The 16,788-nt window shown below is 56.4% G+C and overlaps 2 protein-coding genes across 2 annotated transcripts; one reads left to right on the top strand and one right to left on the bottom strand.

Moving 5' to 3' along the window:
• The first annotated feature begins 1,235 nt into the window (after window positions 1-1,235).
• LOC104062069 (potassium voltage-gated channel subfamily V member 2-like) lies at window positions 1,236-6,903 on the top strand. Its single transcript, XM_009564087.2, has 2 exons — window positions 1,236-4,624; window positions 5,999-6,903. Exons 1-2 carry the CDS (start codon window positions 3,374-3,376, stop codon window positions 6,263-6,265), a joined length of 1,518 nt encoding a protein of 505 aa, XP_009562382.1. The 5' UTR covers window positions 1,236-3,373; the 3' UTR covers window positions 6,266-6,903.
• Window positions 6,904-7,347: 444 nt separating this feature from the next.
• On the bottom strand, window positions 7,348-16,788 carry LOC104062070 (bone morphogenetic protein 2). The gene is made up of 5 exons (XM_054049854.1): window positions 12,433-16,788; window positions 12,179-12,315; window positions 11,704-11,826; window positions 11,019-11,217; window positions 7,348-10,620 (listed from the first exon to the last, which is right to left on the bottom strand). Exons 1-5 carry the CDS (start codon window positions 12,692-12,694, stop codon window positions 10,223-10,225), a joined length of 1,119 nt encoding a protein of 372 aa, XP_053905829.1. The 5' UTR covers window positions 12,695-16,788; the 3' UTR covers window positions 7,348-10,222.

The raw sequence follows: 16,788 nt of genomic DNA, 5'->3' as shown, positions 1-16,788 counted from the left end.
TGGAGAAGCAACAGATTTTACGGACATAACGAGAACAAAACAGTTTCTAAAAATATTTCAAGCATTCCCTCCTCAACACCCACCCGCCACCCACCCCTCCCAAACAAACAGTCACCTTGGGTTCCCACCTGCTATCTATCCCCCACCCCTCAAACAATCAGATCCCTGACCAGCTCCGATCCCCGCTCCTGCCCAGCTGCTCCGCCTTCCAGAGCCCTGCGCTGCCTCCTGACATCCCGGTGTTGGGGGATGTTCCGGCCCACGAAGCTGCCCTCGCCCATGGGGACTCCAGTGCCCAGAGAGATGGTATTGTCTGGGGTGGTGTCTGACTCCATGGGCACATCAGTGGCGACGCTGATGTCCAGGACTGAAAGGGTGTTATCTGCCATTAGGACGTCTGTGCCCACAGAGATGTGCAAGGATGGAATGGTGTCCTCCATCTGGACATTAGTGATGACGGAGATGTCCAAGATGGAGGAGGTGTCCACCTCCATGGGCACAGACGTGTCCTGGGCGCCGCCACTGCCCATGGGTGCCCCCAAGGCCTTGGCCTGACGGTACCAGGGCCCCCGGAGCAGCGGTTGCCCATGGGGGGCCCCTGCGTTTGCCCCGGCGCGGGGGAGCTGGCAGCCCTGGGGGCCCCAGAGGGCAGCGTTTGGGGGAGTGGTGAGGCGGTGGCTCATGGCGCAGGTGGCTGGGCTGGGCTCCGCTCCTCTGCTCCGGGGACGGTGGACGGTTGAAAGGCGCCGGAGGAAGCCGCTCGCTGAGCTGGAAAGAGGAGAGAGAGCTGTGCTGTGCTGGGGGCTGCGGGGAGTCTGTCGGGGCCCCCGCGGAGCTGCGCCCCAGCCCGGCCGTGCCCCTGCTGTGCTGCGGGGCAGTGGGGCGCCTGCGGCAGGGAGCATCCCTCGGGCGGGAGTGCCGAGGGGCCGGGGATGCCGTACCTGCTGGGGGAGCCCAGGGGCCCTGCGGTGCCCCCCGCGCCGGGGGTGCTCAGGGGGCCGGCAGTGGTGCCACGAGCGCCCGGGTGGTCGGCAGAGCTTGGCCGAGCCTGAAAGAGAGCCATGAGCGAGCGCTGGCGCTGCCACCCCGAGCTGGGGCAGGAGGGCACACGAGGGGGCTGAGGAGGAGGAGGAGGGAGAGGGGCAGGGGAGGAAGGGCCCAGAGTGTCCCTGGTGCGGGGTCGGGGTCAGTCCTTGCCTCAGCAGGAGAAGGCTGAAGGGCACAGGAAGGGGTGCAGGAGCTGGAGAGGGTATCGGTGTGGCCAGGGACTGCGGTGTGGGTGCCCAGGGCTGACAGCGCGGGGATCGGCTCTGCTCTGCAGCGTGGCCGAGCCCCGAATGTTTGGTGGTCGCTGCTCTGGCTGCTTCTGTTTGAGCGTTGCCGGGGACGAATGTTGGGGCTCCCAGTGTTCAGCACCCGGCAACAGCTCTGCTGGGGGAGAGCAATGGGTCACACCAGAGTCCACAGTCCCACTCGGGGTCCCCAGGGACACCCGTACCGAGTGGTGTCTCTAAGGGGTCCATACTGGGACCAGTATGGTTCAATCTCTTCCCCAGTAACACACAGCGGGCCCTGTAGTGACAGAAAAAGGGGCAATGATTTTCGACTGAAAGAGGGGAGATTCAGACGAGCTCTGTGGAAGAATTCTTTTCTGCTGAGCCTCTGGCCCAGGTTGCTCAAAGCGGTGACAGAAGCCCCATCCCTGGAGGTGTTCAAGGCCAGGGTGGATGGGGCTTTGAGCAGCTTGATCCAGTGGGAGGTGTCCCTGTCCATGGCAGGGAGCTGGACCAGATGATCTTTGAAGGTCCCTTCCAACTCAAATCATTCTATGATAAGGTGAAACCCGAACCCTCGTGTACTTGTTCCTTCTTGATTAGAGCCAGTGCGTGCGAGGAGTGCAGGGCCCAGGGGGGTGGGAAGGTGCTTTACAAATGCCAGTGGGACAGCGCTGAGCTGGGGTGATAGAAGTGCTTGTGCTCTCAAGGCCACATGGCAGATGTCAGCTGTCACCAGCCTGTCCCAGATCTTCCTCTTAGCTCGAGCTGCTGAGCTGAGGAAGCTGTTCTGCTATGTGGGGTAGATCCCTTGCTCTGGGCACTGGGGACCAAGCTGCTGGGTAAATACAGCAGTCGCAACCTCTTCCCTCTGCAAGGTCATGCAGGTTTTGCTTACTGATCCCTGAGCTGAGTGTTTCACGGTTGAATGAGATGCATTTTTACAGCTCTTGTGCCAAAACTTGTGGCTGTGTTCATGACACCAATTTCCCTTCCTCTGTCCAGTGCCAGAAGCATTTTTGTTACCCTAATCCCCAGGCACAGAGACCTCGATTGTTGTGAAGTCTGAGCTGCTTTCCAGCCTAGGAGCAGCTTTGTGCTCCACGTCTCTGTACTTAATTAGATCAGTTCATGGAGATCAATGGGATGTTTCACGTGCTGAGGTGAGATGGTGTTCTTGGTCAGGACATCAAAGATCAGCCTGTTTAATTTTTGTTCCCTTTTCACTTGCAAATCTAAAGGACCGTTTCCTCCTTTTCAGTTCCTGTAGTTCAGGAGAACTTTTACTGCATACGTAGGATTCCAAAGTCCCATTCTGTGTTCCTGCCCCTGCTTCAACGCTGAGGCTGAAGGCTGATGCGATGAGCTGGTGGCACAGGGCAGTGGTGAGGAGTGACCTGTCACGATGGGGATCCGCTCAGGCACCACGTGGAGGGTGAAATGGGTCCTTGACCTCTTTCCCTGTAAATCTGTGTTTTGGGGCTTTGAGGGGTGAGGTGGGAGGTCACAACCGTTCCCTCCCCTAGGCTGCGAGAGCTGATGGAGCAGGGGCAGCTGCATTAGCGTTCATGTGCTTAACCAATGGCTGGTGCCAAGAGCAGCATCTGTTGTCGGGGTACAAAGCGGATACAGATCCCGCGTGTCTGCCCGTTTCTGTGCCTGGCAAGGGGAGTCCTTCAGGGTCAAGTCAAGGCAAGTTCACACTCTCTCCTCAACTTGCTATTGTGGATACCCTCCTGGGAAACAGGATAATGTGTGACAAATGCAAACAGCTAATAAGAACAGAATAATGCAAAAGAGAAGTGCAGAGCTGGAAATAGTTCCTTACATAAAGGACTGGTTCTTCAATCTCATTACTGTCTTAAGGAGTGGACACTGAGCTGCCTCTGACTCCTACAAAGCAAATCGCAATCTGATCAGCAATCGGCTTTGGGAACCTGGCAGGTCCACGGTGACACGGCCAGTGCCCCTCAGGGAGAAGCTCAGCACCGCTCCTCAGAGCTCGCGGTGCCTGTCCCAGCCAGCACACACCTGGCAGGAGCGTTCCCATGAAGCCAAGGCTGCTGTAACGGGAGTCCTTGCTTCAGAGGGCAGGCACGATGAGGCAGCTGGGGATGAGGCGTGCGAGTCTCTCTGCCAACCTGAAGATAGGGGATCACCAGGGCTGCTACCGGACACCAGAGGAAGAAGAAGCCTACATCCCGTTCGCCCAGGACAGCCTGATAAAACAATGGAGCTCCATGCAGAATGTGACGGACAGACACCAGGAGAAAAGCAAGACTCCCATCCAAAGGAACAAGTATTTGCTCAACATTAATGTGGGTGGCAAATTGTTCCAGATCGCTTACAGTGTAGCAGCCCGGTACCCCATCACCAGGCTTGGGAAGCTGGCCCTTTACACGGACCCGATGAAGAAGCTGCAGCTCTGTGATGACTACTCAGTGCAGAAGAACGAATACTTCTTTGACCGAGATCCTTCCATTTTCCACTATATCTTCCACTTCTACCGCAGCGGGGTCCTGTGGATAATGGATGAGATGTGCCCCAGTAACTTTGTGGAGGAAATTGAGTACTGGGGAATCCATCTGAAATACTCACAGCGCTGCTGCCGGATCCTGTTTGAGGAAAAGCAAGATGAACTCAGCGAATATCTGAAAATACAGAAGGAACTGGAGGCAGAACTGGAGCCCCTGGACTCAGAAGAGCACTTTGAGGGCAAATTTCTGGGGGGGGTTCGGAAGAAGGTCTGGAACCTCATTGAGAACCCGTACTCTTCTGTCCCAGCCAAGATCATCGCTGTCATGTCGAGCTTCTTTGTGCTTATCTCCATCGTGGGGATGACGCTGAGCACAGTGGAGGAGATGAAACAGAAGACAGGGAAGATATGGATGGAGCAGCTGGAGATGATCTGTGCCATCTTCTTCACCTCTGAATACCTCATGCGGCTCATATCCTCCTCCAGCTTCAAGAAGTTTTTGCGGGCAGCATTCAATGCTGTCGACCTGGTAGCCATCCTGCCCTTCTATATCCAGATCCTCTTTGAAAACTTGGACCAAGGGGACACACTTTACCATGATGAACTGGACAAGGTGGAGAGCGTGAGCAAGCTGGGGAAAGTCCTCAAGCTCATCAAACTCATGAGGATCTTCCGCATCCTCAAGCTAGCTCGTCACTCCACTGGCCTCCGGGCCTTCGGCTTCACCATGCGCCAGTGCTACCAGCAGGTTTGCTGCCTCCTCCTCTTCATCGCCATGGGAGTCTTCACCTTCTCTGCTCTCATGCACTCAGTGGAACATGATGTCCCAGGCACCAACTTCACCAGTATCCCTGACGCCTGGTGGTGGGCAGCGGTAAGATCTAAGCACGTTCTTCCAGAGGGGGTTGTAGTGGGGCTCCGAGGGCAGGGGCTGCCCTGGTTTCACCACTGCTGCTGGCCAGGAGTCAGAAAAGGGCCTGGTCTTCCCATAAACTCGGTAACAGTGGGAAAACCAGAGCCCCGTGTGCTCCGAGAAAAGAAATCAGAGATTTAGACTCAGCTCAGATGCTCAAAACCCAGAGCTGGGGTGGGATGGTGGGACAGAGGTGGTGGCACTGAGCACCTCCAGGCCCTGGGTTAAAGGGAATAGGACTTAGTCCGGGCTTTATCTGTCATGGGACCAAGTGTTGGGGGGGTATGGTTCAGGCCCTGTGGGGATGGAGACAGCCTGAGCCTTGGGCAACTCTGCAGCCCAGCTGGGCTCGGGAGGCGCAAGGGGGCCACGGCTTGTGGAGCTGAGCCAGGGGACACAGAGCTGCACGCAGGAACCAAGGAAAGATGGTCACACCGTGTCTCAGCCCAAGAGGGGACACAGGCTAGGGTGTGTTGCTGCCAGGGACAGGAACTCTTGTTTACTGCACTGCTCGTGCCAGGAGCCGGCAGCTCTGCTGAGCCGAGCGCTATAATAAACCTGGGATTACCTCCACAACGAGGAGCAGCTAAAGTGCTTGAGAGCCAGGGGTTACAAGGGCGTTTTGATGTATGGATGAAATGATCCCACAGATCACTCCTGCTCTTATAATCCCCCTCAGCCACCACAGGCTGCCTGCAGCAAATTCATCCCTCCTCAAGGGAGTGCAGAATCACTCAACAAAACCACCTGATTTGAGTACTTGGGTGCCACAGGGTGATGCTATCAGCATGGTTCCACGCAAAGCCCAAACCTCTCTGCCTCAGCTTGCAACCTGTCTGCATAGTCCTGCTCCCCTGTCGCTTGAACACAGTTCCTTGGGTGCATTCCTGGGCAGTGCCTCAGTTTCCCCTGGTAGGAGGGTCTGGAAACTTCATTCCTGTGAGACGGGGGAGGGTACGACCAGGAAGCACTGGAGCCGCTGCTCCATGGGAGCAGGAAGCTCCAGCAGACAGTCTAGCTGCTGGGAAAGTTCAGCTCAGTGGTGTCCAGCTGCTTTTGAAGATGCACACGCGAAGGGGAGGAGGGAGCAGGCAGGCTTGCCCCCAGTCTGCTGCAGGGGTCTCACCCGACTCTTTTCTGGGGGTCTCCAAGCCCATCTGGAGCTGAGCCCTGGCCATGCTGGGGGCTGGAGTGGGACCAGCTGAGCTGGTGCTGCCCTGGTGCAGTGTTGGTGACACCCAGCTCCCATGCAGGGGAAGAGGGAGGGGGGTCCCAGCACCAGCAAGGGGGTCTGCTGGGATTCCTCATGCAGGATTTTATCCTTTCCTTGCCCAGGTCAGCCTCTCCACTGTGGGCTATGGAGACACGGTGCCTGACACGATGCTTGGCAGGGTGGTGGCATTTGGCTGCATCTCCTTTGGCATCATCCTCAACGGCATGCCCATCTCCATCCTCTACAACAAGTTTTCTGACTACTATGCCAAGCTGAAGGCCCATGAGACCAGCAACTCGGTCAAGCTCTCCAGGAAATTCCACTTGAAAAAGCGAGTCCTGCAGAAGCTGTCGGAGTGCTGCCGACCAGACCCTCCCTGTCGCCACTGACCACCAATCCTTCACTCCCTGGATTACTCCTCCACCACGGCGCATCCTGCCCTTCACTGGTCATCCTGCCAGAAAGTCCTGTCCCCTGTGGAAGCTCCAGAGCTCAGGCAGCGAGCAGCAGCTGTAATAAAGCAGTCAGTAAAGAACCAGCTAAAGGACATCTGAACAGCCGAGGCAGGACATCTGTCTGCCGTGGTCTGGGGCACGGGGCACACCGGGGACACGGGGAGCTGGCAGTGGGATGCATGGGGCTGACCTCTGTCACCCTGCTGAGGGTGGTAGAAGTGGACACTCATGAGGTGAAGCCCGATGTGATACCTGGGCAGATGCTGCTCTGCTGCTGAGTCGAGCAGGATGTGCACAGGCTTCCCCGCCAGGCAGTGGCCAAAAGCCCTGCGACTCCTTCCCAGCCAGGTGGGAATCTAGCCAGGCTGAGTCCAGCAAATCCAGGTATTTGGATGAAGACCCACAGAAAATAACCTGCACCTGTGTGCTCTTCCAACCAACCCGTTTTCCTTCCTGCTGCCGTGGGAGCCTGGGGCACGGTCCTCGCTCGGGATGCTGCTGTGACAGGAAGCACAGCCACTCTGGGAATGCAGAGCTGGAAGCCAGAGCATCCCCAGGGAGAGGCGTTTAATAAACCAGGCCCAAACCATTCCATGTCTTGGATTATTGGCCAGACGCTTTGTGTAATTCGGTAAAATGCTCATCATCCAGGGATGAGGAGGGGACATCTCTACTGGACTCACTACCTCCTCTCCTGCCCTTTGGTGAGAGGAAGAGGCTCTTGTGTGACGCGGGAGAGCCTGTCTGCATATTGGTTTGGGGATCATAGAATCATAGAACCACCAGGTTGGAAAGGACCCACTGGATCATCGAGTCCAACCATTCCTAACACTCCCTAAACCATGCCGCTCAGCACTTCATCAACCCGTTCCTTAAACACCTCCAGGGAAGGCGACTCGACCCCCTCCCTGGGCAGCTGTTCCAGTGCCCGAAGACTCTTTCTGTGAAAATTTTTTTTCTGACATCCAGCCTGAACCTCCCCTGGCGGAGCTTCAGGCCATTCCCCCTTGTCCTGTCCTCTGTCACTGGGGAGAAGAGCCCAGCTCCCTCCTCTCCACAACCTTCTTTCAGGTAGTTCTAGAGAGCAATAAGGTCTCCCCTCAGCCTTCTCTTCTCCAGGCTAAACAACCCCAGCTCTCTCAGCCGCTCCTCATAAGGCTTGTTCTCCAGCCCCTCGCCAGCTTCGTTGCTCTTCTCTGGACACGCTCCAGAGCCTCAACATCCTTCTTATGGTGAGGGGTCCAGAACTGAACACAGTACTCAAGGTGCGGTCTCACCAGTGCTGAGTCCAGAGGGAGAATAACCTCCCTGGACCTGCTGGTGACCCCATTTCTGATACAAGCCAAGATGCCGTTGGCCTTCTTGGCCACCTGGGCACACTGCTGGCTCATGTTCAGTCGGTTGTCAACCATTACCCCCAGGTCCTTCTCTTCCGTGCAGCTCTCCAGCCATTCTTCCCCCAGTCTGTAGCACTGCACAGGGTTGTTGTGCCCCAAGTGCAGGACCCGGCATTTGGCCTTGTTAAACCTCATCCCATTGGTCTTGGCCCAGCGGTGCAGCCTGTTCAGATCCCTTTGCAGAACCTCCCTACCCTCCAGCAGATCCACACTTCCACCCAGCTTAGTGTCATCTGCAAACTTGCTGAGGGTACACTCAATGCCTTCATCCAGGTCACAGAATCACAGAATCACAAGGTTGGAAAGGACCCATTGGATCATCGAGTCCAACCATTCCTAACACTCCCTAAACCATGTCCCTCAGCACTTCATCCACCCGTTCCTTAAACACCTCCAGGGAAGGCGACTTGACCACCTCCCTGGGCAGCCTTTTCCAGGTCATTGATAAAGACATTGAACAGGGCTGGACCCAATACTGAGCCCTGATGAGGCACCCTGATGAGGTGCCTGGTCCTTGGCAGAGGAGCTGGGTATCTCTGTGTGCCGAGGTTGGCTCTGCCCTGTGTTCCCATGCTGGTGGCAGTGGGGCACAGAGCAGGGCCATGTCTGTGGGGCACGGGAAGGTTTGTCCTCTGCTGGAGGACTGTGTCCATCAATGGGCTCCTGGAGGTGATTCACCCTTCCCCTGGGTGGAGTGGGGAGAAGGAACCTCAGACTTTGGGGCCAGCAGTGACAGGGAAGGGCCAACAGCGGCAGGTGAGGCTTTCAGGTGAGCGGTGGGAGGAAACTGGTGCCCACCAGGCCAGGGTGGGATTTGGTCATCCACAAGATGAGCTGCTGGGGGGCAGTCCTGGTGTCAGCCTGGGACCATGGTCAAGCTGCTGCTGTTGGAAAGAATTGGAAAGAGGCTTGACAGAGCTGAGCCCTCTGGCAGGGATGGCCATGGTCCTGCTGAGTCCTGGGACAAGGGGGCTGTGCCAGCGGGTGTGAGTTGGGGTCCCTGGACCTCTGACACCTCCCCTCTATACCACTCCGCAGCACCACCCTGGCCCCACAACATTGGTCAGCTCTGTCTTCCACTCTATTTAATCTTCCACGAGAAACCTTCCCTGGGGTCACAGCACAGACTCCTCCAATCACCTTCACCCAGAGCATCCTTCCCACCACCCGCCTGCCCAGCAGCATCGTGAGCCAGCAGTGTGCTCAGGTGGCCAAGAAGAACAACAGCTTCCTGGCTTGGATCAGCCATGGGGTGTCGGAAAGTGACTGTCCCCCTGTTACTCAGCGCTGGTGAGATCCTGCCTCGAATCCCGGGTTCAGCTCTGGGGCCCTCACTACAAGAAGGACATTGAGGGGCTCGGAGCACGTCCAGAGACGGGGAACGGAGCTGAGGAAGGGGCTGGAGAACAAGTCCTGTGAGGAGCAGCTGAGGCAGCTGGGACTGTTTATCCTGGAGAAGAGGAGGCTGAGGGGAGACCTCATCGCTGTCTACAACTGCCTGGAAGGAGGTTGTGGTGAGGTGGGTGTTGGTCTCTTCTCCCACTAACAAGTGATGGGATGAGAAGAAACGGCCTCAAGTTGTGCCAGGGGAAGGTTAGATTGGATATTAAGAACAAATTCTTTTCTGAAAGAGTGGTGAAGCCATGGCAGAGGCTGCCCAGGGCAGTGGTGGAGTCCCCACCCCTGGAGTGGTTTGAAAAGCGTGTAGATGCGGTGCTGCGGGACACGGTTTAGTCAGCACGGTGGGGTCGGGCTGATGCTTGGACTGGATGAACTTAGAGCTCTTTTCCAACCTCAATGATTCTCTGATTCTATCACCTCCAGGCAGATCTCCATCCCCCCTGACCCCCAGACCCTGTCAGCACACCCCCCATCGGTGTCTCAGGGACTCCCCCCCGGCACTGCAGGCCGGCTGCTGCCTCCTGAGCTCATCCGGCTTCCAAGGAAGAGGGCTCAGCAACCAAACACCTCCTGCTCCGAACCTGAGCTGCAATGGAACCAACATCTCTGCTTGCACCAACCCTCCCTGTGCCACATTTGCTCGCCCTCAACCTGAGCAGGGGTCCCACAAGCATCCCTGCAGAGAACAAGGTGTTTAGTAGCTCCTCTGAATTTATTTTACAAGTCACAACACTGCAGAAATGTACAGACATTTACAGGACCCTGTCCAGGCGGTTTCTGTCATATATTAGTGCTCTTGCTATTTACATATAGTACAGCCTGTGGGACGCCTCCGCGCGGGCACCGAACCTGCCCCCCACGCAGGGCACCCCGACATGGAGCCGTCACCCCGGAATCACTTGGGCTCACTAAGGTCAATTTAATTAGAGCTCAGCCCTGGGCCTTCCCCAGCACTGCCAGGGGGTGATGGCCCCCAGGACAGAGCTTTGCTCACCGTGGTCTCTTCTGTGGGGAGTTTCGGGGACAAAGGCCCCACAGAGATGCTCCGACGGGAGCAGCCTCGGCCACGGTGGTGGTTCCACCTTCCTGCTCCTCAGTGGCAGCCGCAGCTCCCGGCCACCATGTCATCGTACTGCTTGAGGACCACGTTCTCATCATCATCAAAGTAGAGGAGGTTGATGGAGTAGAGCTTGTCGGGGACGCAGCAGGGGCTGCTCACGCCCTCGCTCAGCTTGAGGGCATTGATGATGGACTGCACAGTGGCGTGGTTCGTGGGCCGCATGTTCTCGCCCAGCGGGAAGGGGCAGGAGCCCTTGCAGTGGTAGGCATTGTACCCCCGTGGGGAGATGATCCAGCCAGACCAGCCGATCTCCTCAAAGTCCACGGACAAGGGATGTCTCTGGCAGGGCTGAAGCTGGTCCAGCGAGCGTGTGCTGCGTCGCCCGGTCAGCTTCTTGGCGGGGAGAACGGGAGCAGGAGGCTGTAAATCTGCTAGAAAGGAGCACACCATGCCGTTAGCCATCAGAAGACCCTGGGAGGACAGGGAACATGGTGCAGCCCTTGCCGCCGCCCCTACCCATGGGTTTTCTCTGCAACCTCCTGGTGTGGCAGGCCCTTCGGTCACAGCCTGTCACCAGCCCAGGCAGAGCCACCGGGAGGTGACGACCTCACAGCACCACAGCCGCGCTCATCTGGGCGAGGCAAATCTGGATTATTATCTGTGAGTCTGCAACTGTACAGAGACTAAACCAGAAGGGAGATGGCCTCTTCTGCTGGCCAGAGAAGGACCTTTGGATCTGAAGGAGCCCAGGTGCTGGGAGCTCCCCAGTGCCTCAGGAGCAAGGGGATAGAAGGACCGAGGGAGCTGTGCCAGCATGCGTGGGACTCACCTGGGAAGCCGGCCGTGGGCAGGGATGCTCCCCGGCGCCCATCATCCGTAAACAGGACCAACATGGGCTTCTTGCTCTCATGGTGGTCCCTGCCAGAGGCGAACCGCAGTGGTGGTGGGTTGAGCGGGCTCCCACCCGGGCCCTGCACTGTCACCAGCAAACCCTGGTTGTTGCTTTCATCTTCAGTCCAGTCACGAACCTGGGGAACCAAATTGGTGTCACCACAGCACAACAGGCCAGACAAGTTGGTGTCCTCGTGGCATGTGCCAGGCCAACAGACCCCATGCCCTGTCAGCAGTGAGGAAGCATCAGCCACAGAGCTGCTCTCCATGTCCCATGGAAGGGTCTGAGCTGCTTCCATGGCTGCAGGACAAGGAACACTGCAGCGGGAGCCAGCCCCAGCATTACCGGTGGAGCAGTGAGACCAGTTTGGGAGCTGGATGGAGCAGGGCCCTCACCCCCCTCCCAGAGGCTGTTTCCGTCCCTGGATCGGCAGAGCGTTCAGATAGGAAACTGCATCAGCCCCCAAAAGGCTGCTGGGGTAAAATGGGTTTCCAAAAAGTCCTGTACACCGGATTCCCTTGTGGGGTGGAGGTGCTGGGGGGGGTCAGGGCAGGGGCCTGCATCTCCTGGTACCATCCCATGTTCCCACTATGCCACCTGAACCAGGGGAAAAGCAACTCACAGCCTGCGTGATGGCAAAGACCTCCCAGCCCGAGCCCTGCAGTGAGACCAGCCTGGTCGCCAGCAGCTTCTTCCCTCCGGGGGCATCCAGCTCGCTCCTCTCCAGCACTTGGTAGATGCTGACCTGGGGAAGGCAGCAAAGGGCAGTGACCACCAGTGGGTCCTTCCCAAGGGGAAAGACCCCAGACAGTACTGGGGGAAAAAGGAGTAAGAGATGGGGGAGTTGTCAGCTTGGGTTTGTCACCACCCACAGGTGCCTCGGCTGGTGCATGAACAAACCAGAATGATATTTAACAACCATCATGGTTAAAACATGGTGATTCCAGGTGACACAGTGACATTTGGTTATATGAATTTCACAAAGCTGGGGCGTGTCCCACTGCAGGTGAGTGACCGCAGTCTGTCAGTGACATCTGGCTGGTGCACATCCCCATTCCCATCCTCATCCTCACCCCTACCCTTATCCCCCTCCTCACCTGGCAGAAGTGCTGTCTTTTGGGCCCATTGCTGGCCCTCGGCCAGAGGCGGAAGAGATGCAGCTCTGCTGTCAGAATCTTCTCGTTCTTGGCCACGCTGGAGAGGATGAAGAGGAACCGCATCTCCTCGCCGTGAGCTGGAGGGAAGGATGGGTTGAGAGGTGGAGCCAAACCAGGGGCAGCACCTCCACCGGCTGCGCTTGGCCCCTTCCCACAGCCCCATCCCCAGCACCGCGGGCACCCTCTGCCCTTACTTTTATCCAAGAAGCTGCGGACCGTGTTGCCCTCCAGGATGTCAGGGTTCTTGGTGACACCATCTGCGTTGGCGACAGTGTTGAATAGATCCACCATGTACTGGGGCGGCTGCTTGGAGTGAGCTGGGGGAGGCGGGGGATCTTCCATGCCAAAGACTTCCAGGAGCTTCTTCAACGCCTCAGCCCTCCGGCTCGTCACTCCGCTCGGACTCGGGCACACGGGCTTGGCCAAGGCCAGCAGCAGCAGGACGGTCCCCAGCATGGCTTTCCTGTCCCTGCCCCAGCTCCACTTCCCTCTGCCTCTCTGTCACTGAATTTATAGCTGGAAAGGTGGACTGGAGTCAAATATGCACAAGAGTAATCAGGAGGGCAAAGAGAGGTAATTGCTATGCTAACAAGGTGCAAAGCTGGGCTCCCTGCACCAATTCGTCCCAGTACACAAGCAGGAGAGGAGGCGGCTCAGCCCAAGTGCAGGGGACACGGTGGTCTGGGGACACAGCCCCTCGCAGGGCCCTGGCTGGGCGGCGTTTGCTCTCCCTAGGAGACGAACTGGGGTTAATAATGGCATTAATGGGACAAACAGGAGGACCTTTGTGTGGAGGAATGCAGCCCACCTGCCAGAGCTGGAGGAGCATCCATCCCCATCCCAACCCTGTCCTGCTGCAGCAGCTCGGGCAGCATCATGGGGCTCACTGTCCCCATCCCATGTCCCTGTCCTGCCTGCAGGGTGGGGGTCTGGGGGGCTCCTAGGAGCACCTAGGAGCCTGGTGAGCCAAGACCGTGGTGCAGTCTATTCCTCTCATGGGAGACCTCATCTGGAGTCCTGTGTCCAGTTCTGGAATCCTCAAAGTAAGAAGGAGACAGAGCTGTTGGAACGGGCCCAGAGGAGACTGCAAGGATGATCTGAGGGCTGGAGCACCTTCCCTATGAGGACAGGCTGAGAGAGTTGGAGTTGTTCAGCCTGCAAAAGAGAAGGCTCAGAGGAGATCTTATAATGACCTTCCAGTACCTGAAGGGGCTGCAGAAAAGCTGGAGAGGGGCTGTTCATAGAAGCTTGTGGGGATAGGACGAGGGTGAACAGGCACGAACTGGAAAGGGGCAGATTTAAACTGGATATTAGGAAGAATTTCTTCCCCATGAGAGCGGTGAGACACCGGCCCAGGTTGCCCAGGGAAGCTGTGGCTGCCCCATCCCTGGAGGTGTTCCAGGCCAGGTTGGATGGGCCTTGGGCAGCCTGATCCAGTGGGATGTCCCTGCCCATGGCAGGGGTGTTGGAACTGGATGGGCTTTAAGGTCCCTTCCAACCCAAACTATACTATGATTCCAGTGGAAAACTGGCAGCCCCAGGAGCTGCATAGGATCATAGAATCACTATGCTTGGGAAAGACCTCTAAGCTCATCCAGTCCAACTGTCAACCTCAACCCCACCATCCCTACTAAACCATGTCCCCAAATGCCACAACTACACATTTTTTTAACCCTTCCAGGGATGGAGACTCCACCCCTGCCCTGGGCAGCCTCTGCCAGGGCTTCACCACTCAGTAAAGAAACTGTTCCTCATAGCCAATCTGAACCTTCCCTGGTGCAACTTGAGGCCATTTCCTCTCATCCTATCACTTCTTTCTTGGGGGAAGAGACTAACACCCACCCCACCAGAACCTCCTTTCCAGGAGCTGCAGAGAGCAATGAGGTCTCCCCTCAGCCTCCTTCAGACTGAGCAACCCCAGCTCCCTCAGCTGCTCTTCACGACCCCTGATCTCCAGACCCTTCACCAGCTCCATTCCCTTCTCTGGATGCTCCAGCCCCTCAATGTCTTTCTTGGAGTGAGAACTGAACCCAGGATTCAAGGTGGGGCCCCACCAGCGCTGAGTCCAGAGGGACAATCCCTTCTCTGCTCCTGCTGCCCACACCAGGGCTGATCCCACCCGGGATGCTGTTGGCTTTAACAGCATTGATTGACTGTGGCAATAACGCTGCACCAGGAGAACCAGAGAAAAATTACTCTTTTTTAGTAAAAAAAAAGAAAAAAAACAAGTAACTATTTGGCTTCCTGAGGATTAAAAGGCGTTTGCTGCCAAGTCCTGAGTGCTCAACATGAATGAAATACTGTGAGAAACCTACAGGTGATGGGTAACAACCAGTTCTTTTGCTCTTATTCCCCAGTCATAGAGCAGCAGGGCTGGGGAAGGTGGGCGTGTTGGCACAGTGCACTCGGACCCCGTGTTGGCTGTTTGGTTTAATGCCATGCGACCGAACAGAAAAAATGAGTGTTATTCAATATCTGACAGCACAGTTTGACAGTTTTGGGTCAAAAGAGCAGAATTAGAAAAGCCTGATAGATCTTACAGGGAACAGGGAAATGAGGCTCACAGGCACGAGCTCTGCAAGAGGTTCGGCTTGAAGAAAGGCAGGTGCAGGTGCCGAGCCAGCTCCTTCTGTCTTTCTGCCAGCAGGGATGGAGCAGCGCTCCTGGCCCCACACTCACCTGGCCAAGGTTCTTCCAGGCCACCGTGCTGGGAGACAAGCCAAAGGCTACTTGCTCAGCTGGCGGCTATAGTTTATTCTAACCCAATGCCTGGCTGGTGAAAGGGCTGTTAATTATCCCCAGTAGGCAGGGGAGCAATGATAGGTTTGAGTTAATCACTAGAGGAAACTATTTGTATCCTCTGGATCTTTTCCTTCCTCCTGCCTTGCCAGGGGCGTGGCGTGTCTGCACGATATCTAGGGCTGCTTGAGAAGGGACATCTCTGTCCCAACTCACCTCCCGACCTCTTTCCTCTCCTCTCCAGCTCCCCATTTTGAACATGGGAACGGTCGGGTCCGTACAAACTCCATCTCTCTGTGCCCACCACATCCTCCTGGGATGCTCAGGTAGATACTCTGGGGGCCATGGAGCTGCACATCGGCACCCAAAGGAGCCGCAAATTGCCTATGATGTTTATTTTACAAGCTGCAAAATATTTTGCAGAGGGTTCATTTATAGGAGTGCTGTTTAAAATAGCTTTGATTCAAAAAATAGCCTTCTCTCATTTACACGTAGTACAAACAGTCTGGCGGGGGGTCTTGCAGGAGCCCCACCTGCAGCTCCCTATCCCACTACCCCCTGCACTTGCATTGCTGCGTGGCAATCCCGGTGCCAACGCTGTCCTGGAGGCTCCTGAATATGTGTACATCATCCGGTGAGGGATGCAGTGGCTGGAGGCAGCTTCTGCCCAGAGTAGGACTTTCTCTCTGCCTCGCGGCTCCCTGCAGTTAGAGACAAACCAGGTACATCCCCTGGTCCCCATGCCCAGCATGCTTCATCTCATCCTCTGGAAAAGGAGCCCTTGACCAGGGTTGGGGGAAGGGAGGCAGCTTTCTCCCAGTGGCATCTATTCCTTACTCCTGGTGTAACCTGGTGAACCATCTCCTCCTCCTCTGCCTGTGCAAAGCAGGAGTTATTTGTGATTTCCCTTTGCATTTGCCATGTTTTTATGTCTCCAAGTAACACAAAGTGGCCTGAAACAACTGTTCAGATCCTCGCTGCTCTAGAGCATCCTCCTGTTCCTCCTGCTCCTCGGCATTGCCAGAAGGCGAGAGCAGGAATGGTCCATCCCATTGAGAAAGGCACCGCCAGGACCCATCTCTGACTGCTGGGGGACCACAAGCTCTCTCACCAGCTGCCCAACACACCTAATTCAGTATCATTGTTGGCAGGGTCTTCTGGAGCGATGGAGCAGGGTGCTGCTGGCCAGACACAGCCCAGAGGGTGACCCACCCCCTGCTTCTGGCCACGCTGCCCCAGGAGCAGCAGATGCATTCCCAGAGAGGAATGGAACCAGCTCAAACCTGCGCTGAATGTGTGCGGATGCTCCCAGGAAAGAGAACAGCCACATCCTGGCAGCTGTGCTTACCCAAGCAAGCAGGGATCCCCCCCAGGAGCAGCTGCCCAAGCACCTTCCCACGTCGATTTCCTGCAAAGATTTGCAAAACAAAGGCACACAAACCCCCTGCAGCACCTGGGCACACCCCAGGGAACCTGCCTGTCCTCAGGCTGAGCCCACGCCCCAAAGCTTGTACCAAGAATTTCGGGGGCACAGAAGTGTTTCTGGAGTCAGAGGTCCCGGTGCACACAGGTAATGTTGAAGTAGAGGGCAGAGTATCCACTGAACTGAGCTTAAAACATATATAATGATGAAATAGTTCTTTAAATAAATATCTTGCTTCTCCCTTAATTATTTCGTAAAGAAATCCTCACTGCAAAGATAACAGCATTTGTGACTTTGTGACTGATGTATATACAAATTAGTGAAAGTAAAATACATTTTATAACATAAATGTGGGATTTTTACCATTACAGTTTGTGCCCGGGGTGCA

The sequence above is a fragment of the Cuculus canorus genome, chromosome 27 (assembly GCF_017976375.1).
Source record: "Cuculus canorus isolate bCucCan1 chromosome 27, bCucCan1.pri, whole genome shotgun sequence".
NCBI classification, from domain to species: Eukaryota; Metazoa; Chordata; class Aves; order Cuculiformes; family Cuculidae; genus Cuculus; species Cuculus canorus.
Note: the sequence above shows the minus strand (reverse complement) of the source record. Positions and strands in the feature narration are given on the sequence as shown.

Bases quoted from the DNA above. Each gene is read 5' to 3' on its own strand.
- LOC104062069 (XM_009564087.2), top strand. From the start codon at position 3,374: ATGAGGCAGCTGGGGATGAGGCGTGCGAGTCTCTCTGCCAACCTGAAG. The intron at 4,625-5,998 runs GTAAGATCTAAG...TTCCTTGCCCAG, and splicing joins ACGCCTGGTGGTGGGCAGCG to GTCAGCCTCTCCACTGTGGG.
- LOC104062070 (XM_054049854.1), bottom strand. From the start codon at position 12,694: ATGCTGGGGACCGTCCTGCTGCTGCTGGCCTTGGCCAAGCCCGTGTGC. The intron at 12,316-12,432 runs GTAAGGGCAGAG...CCTTCCCTCCAG, and splicing joins CCGCAGCTTCTTGGATAAAA to CTCACGGCGAGGAGATGCGG. The intron at 11,827-12,178 runs GTGAGGAGGGGG...TGCCTTCCCCAG, and splicing joins AAAGACAGCACTTCTGCCAG to GTCAGCATCTACCAAGTGCT.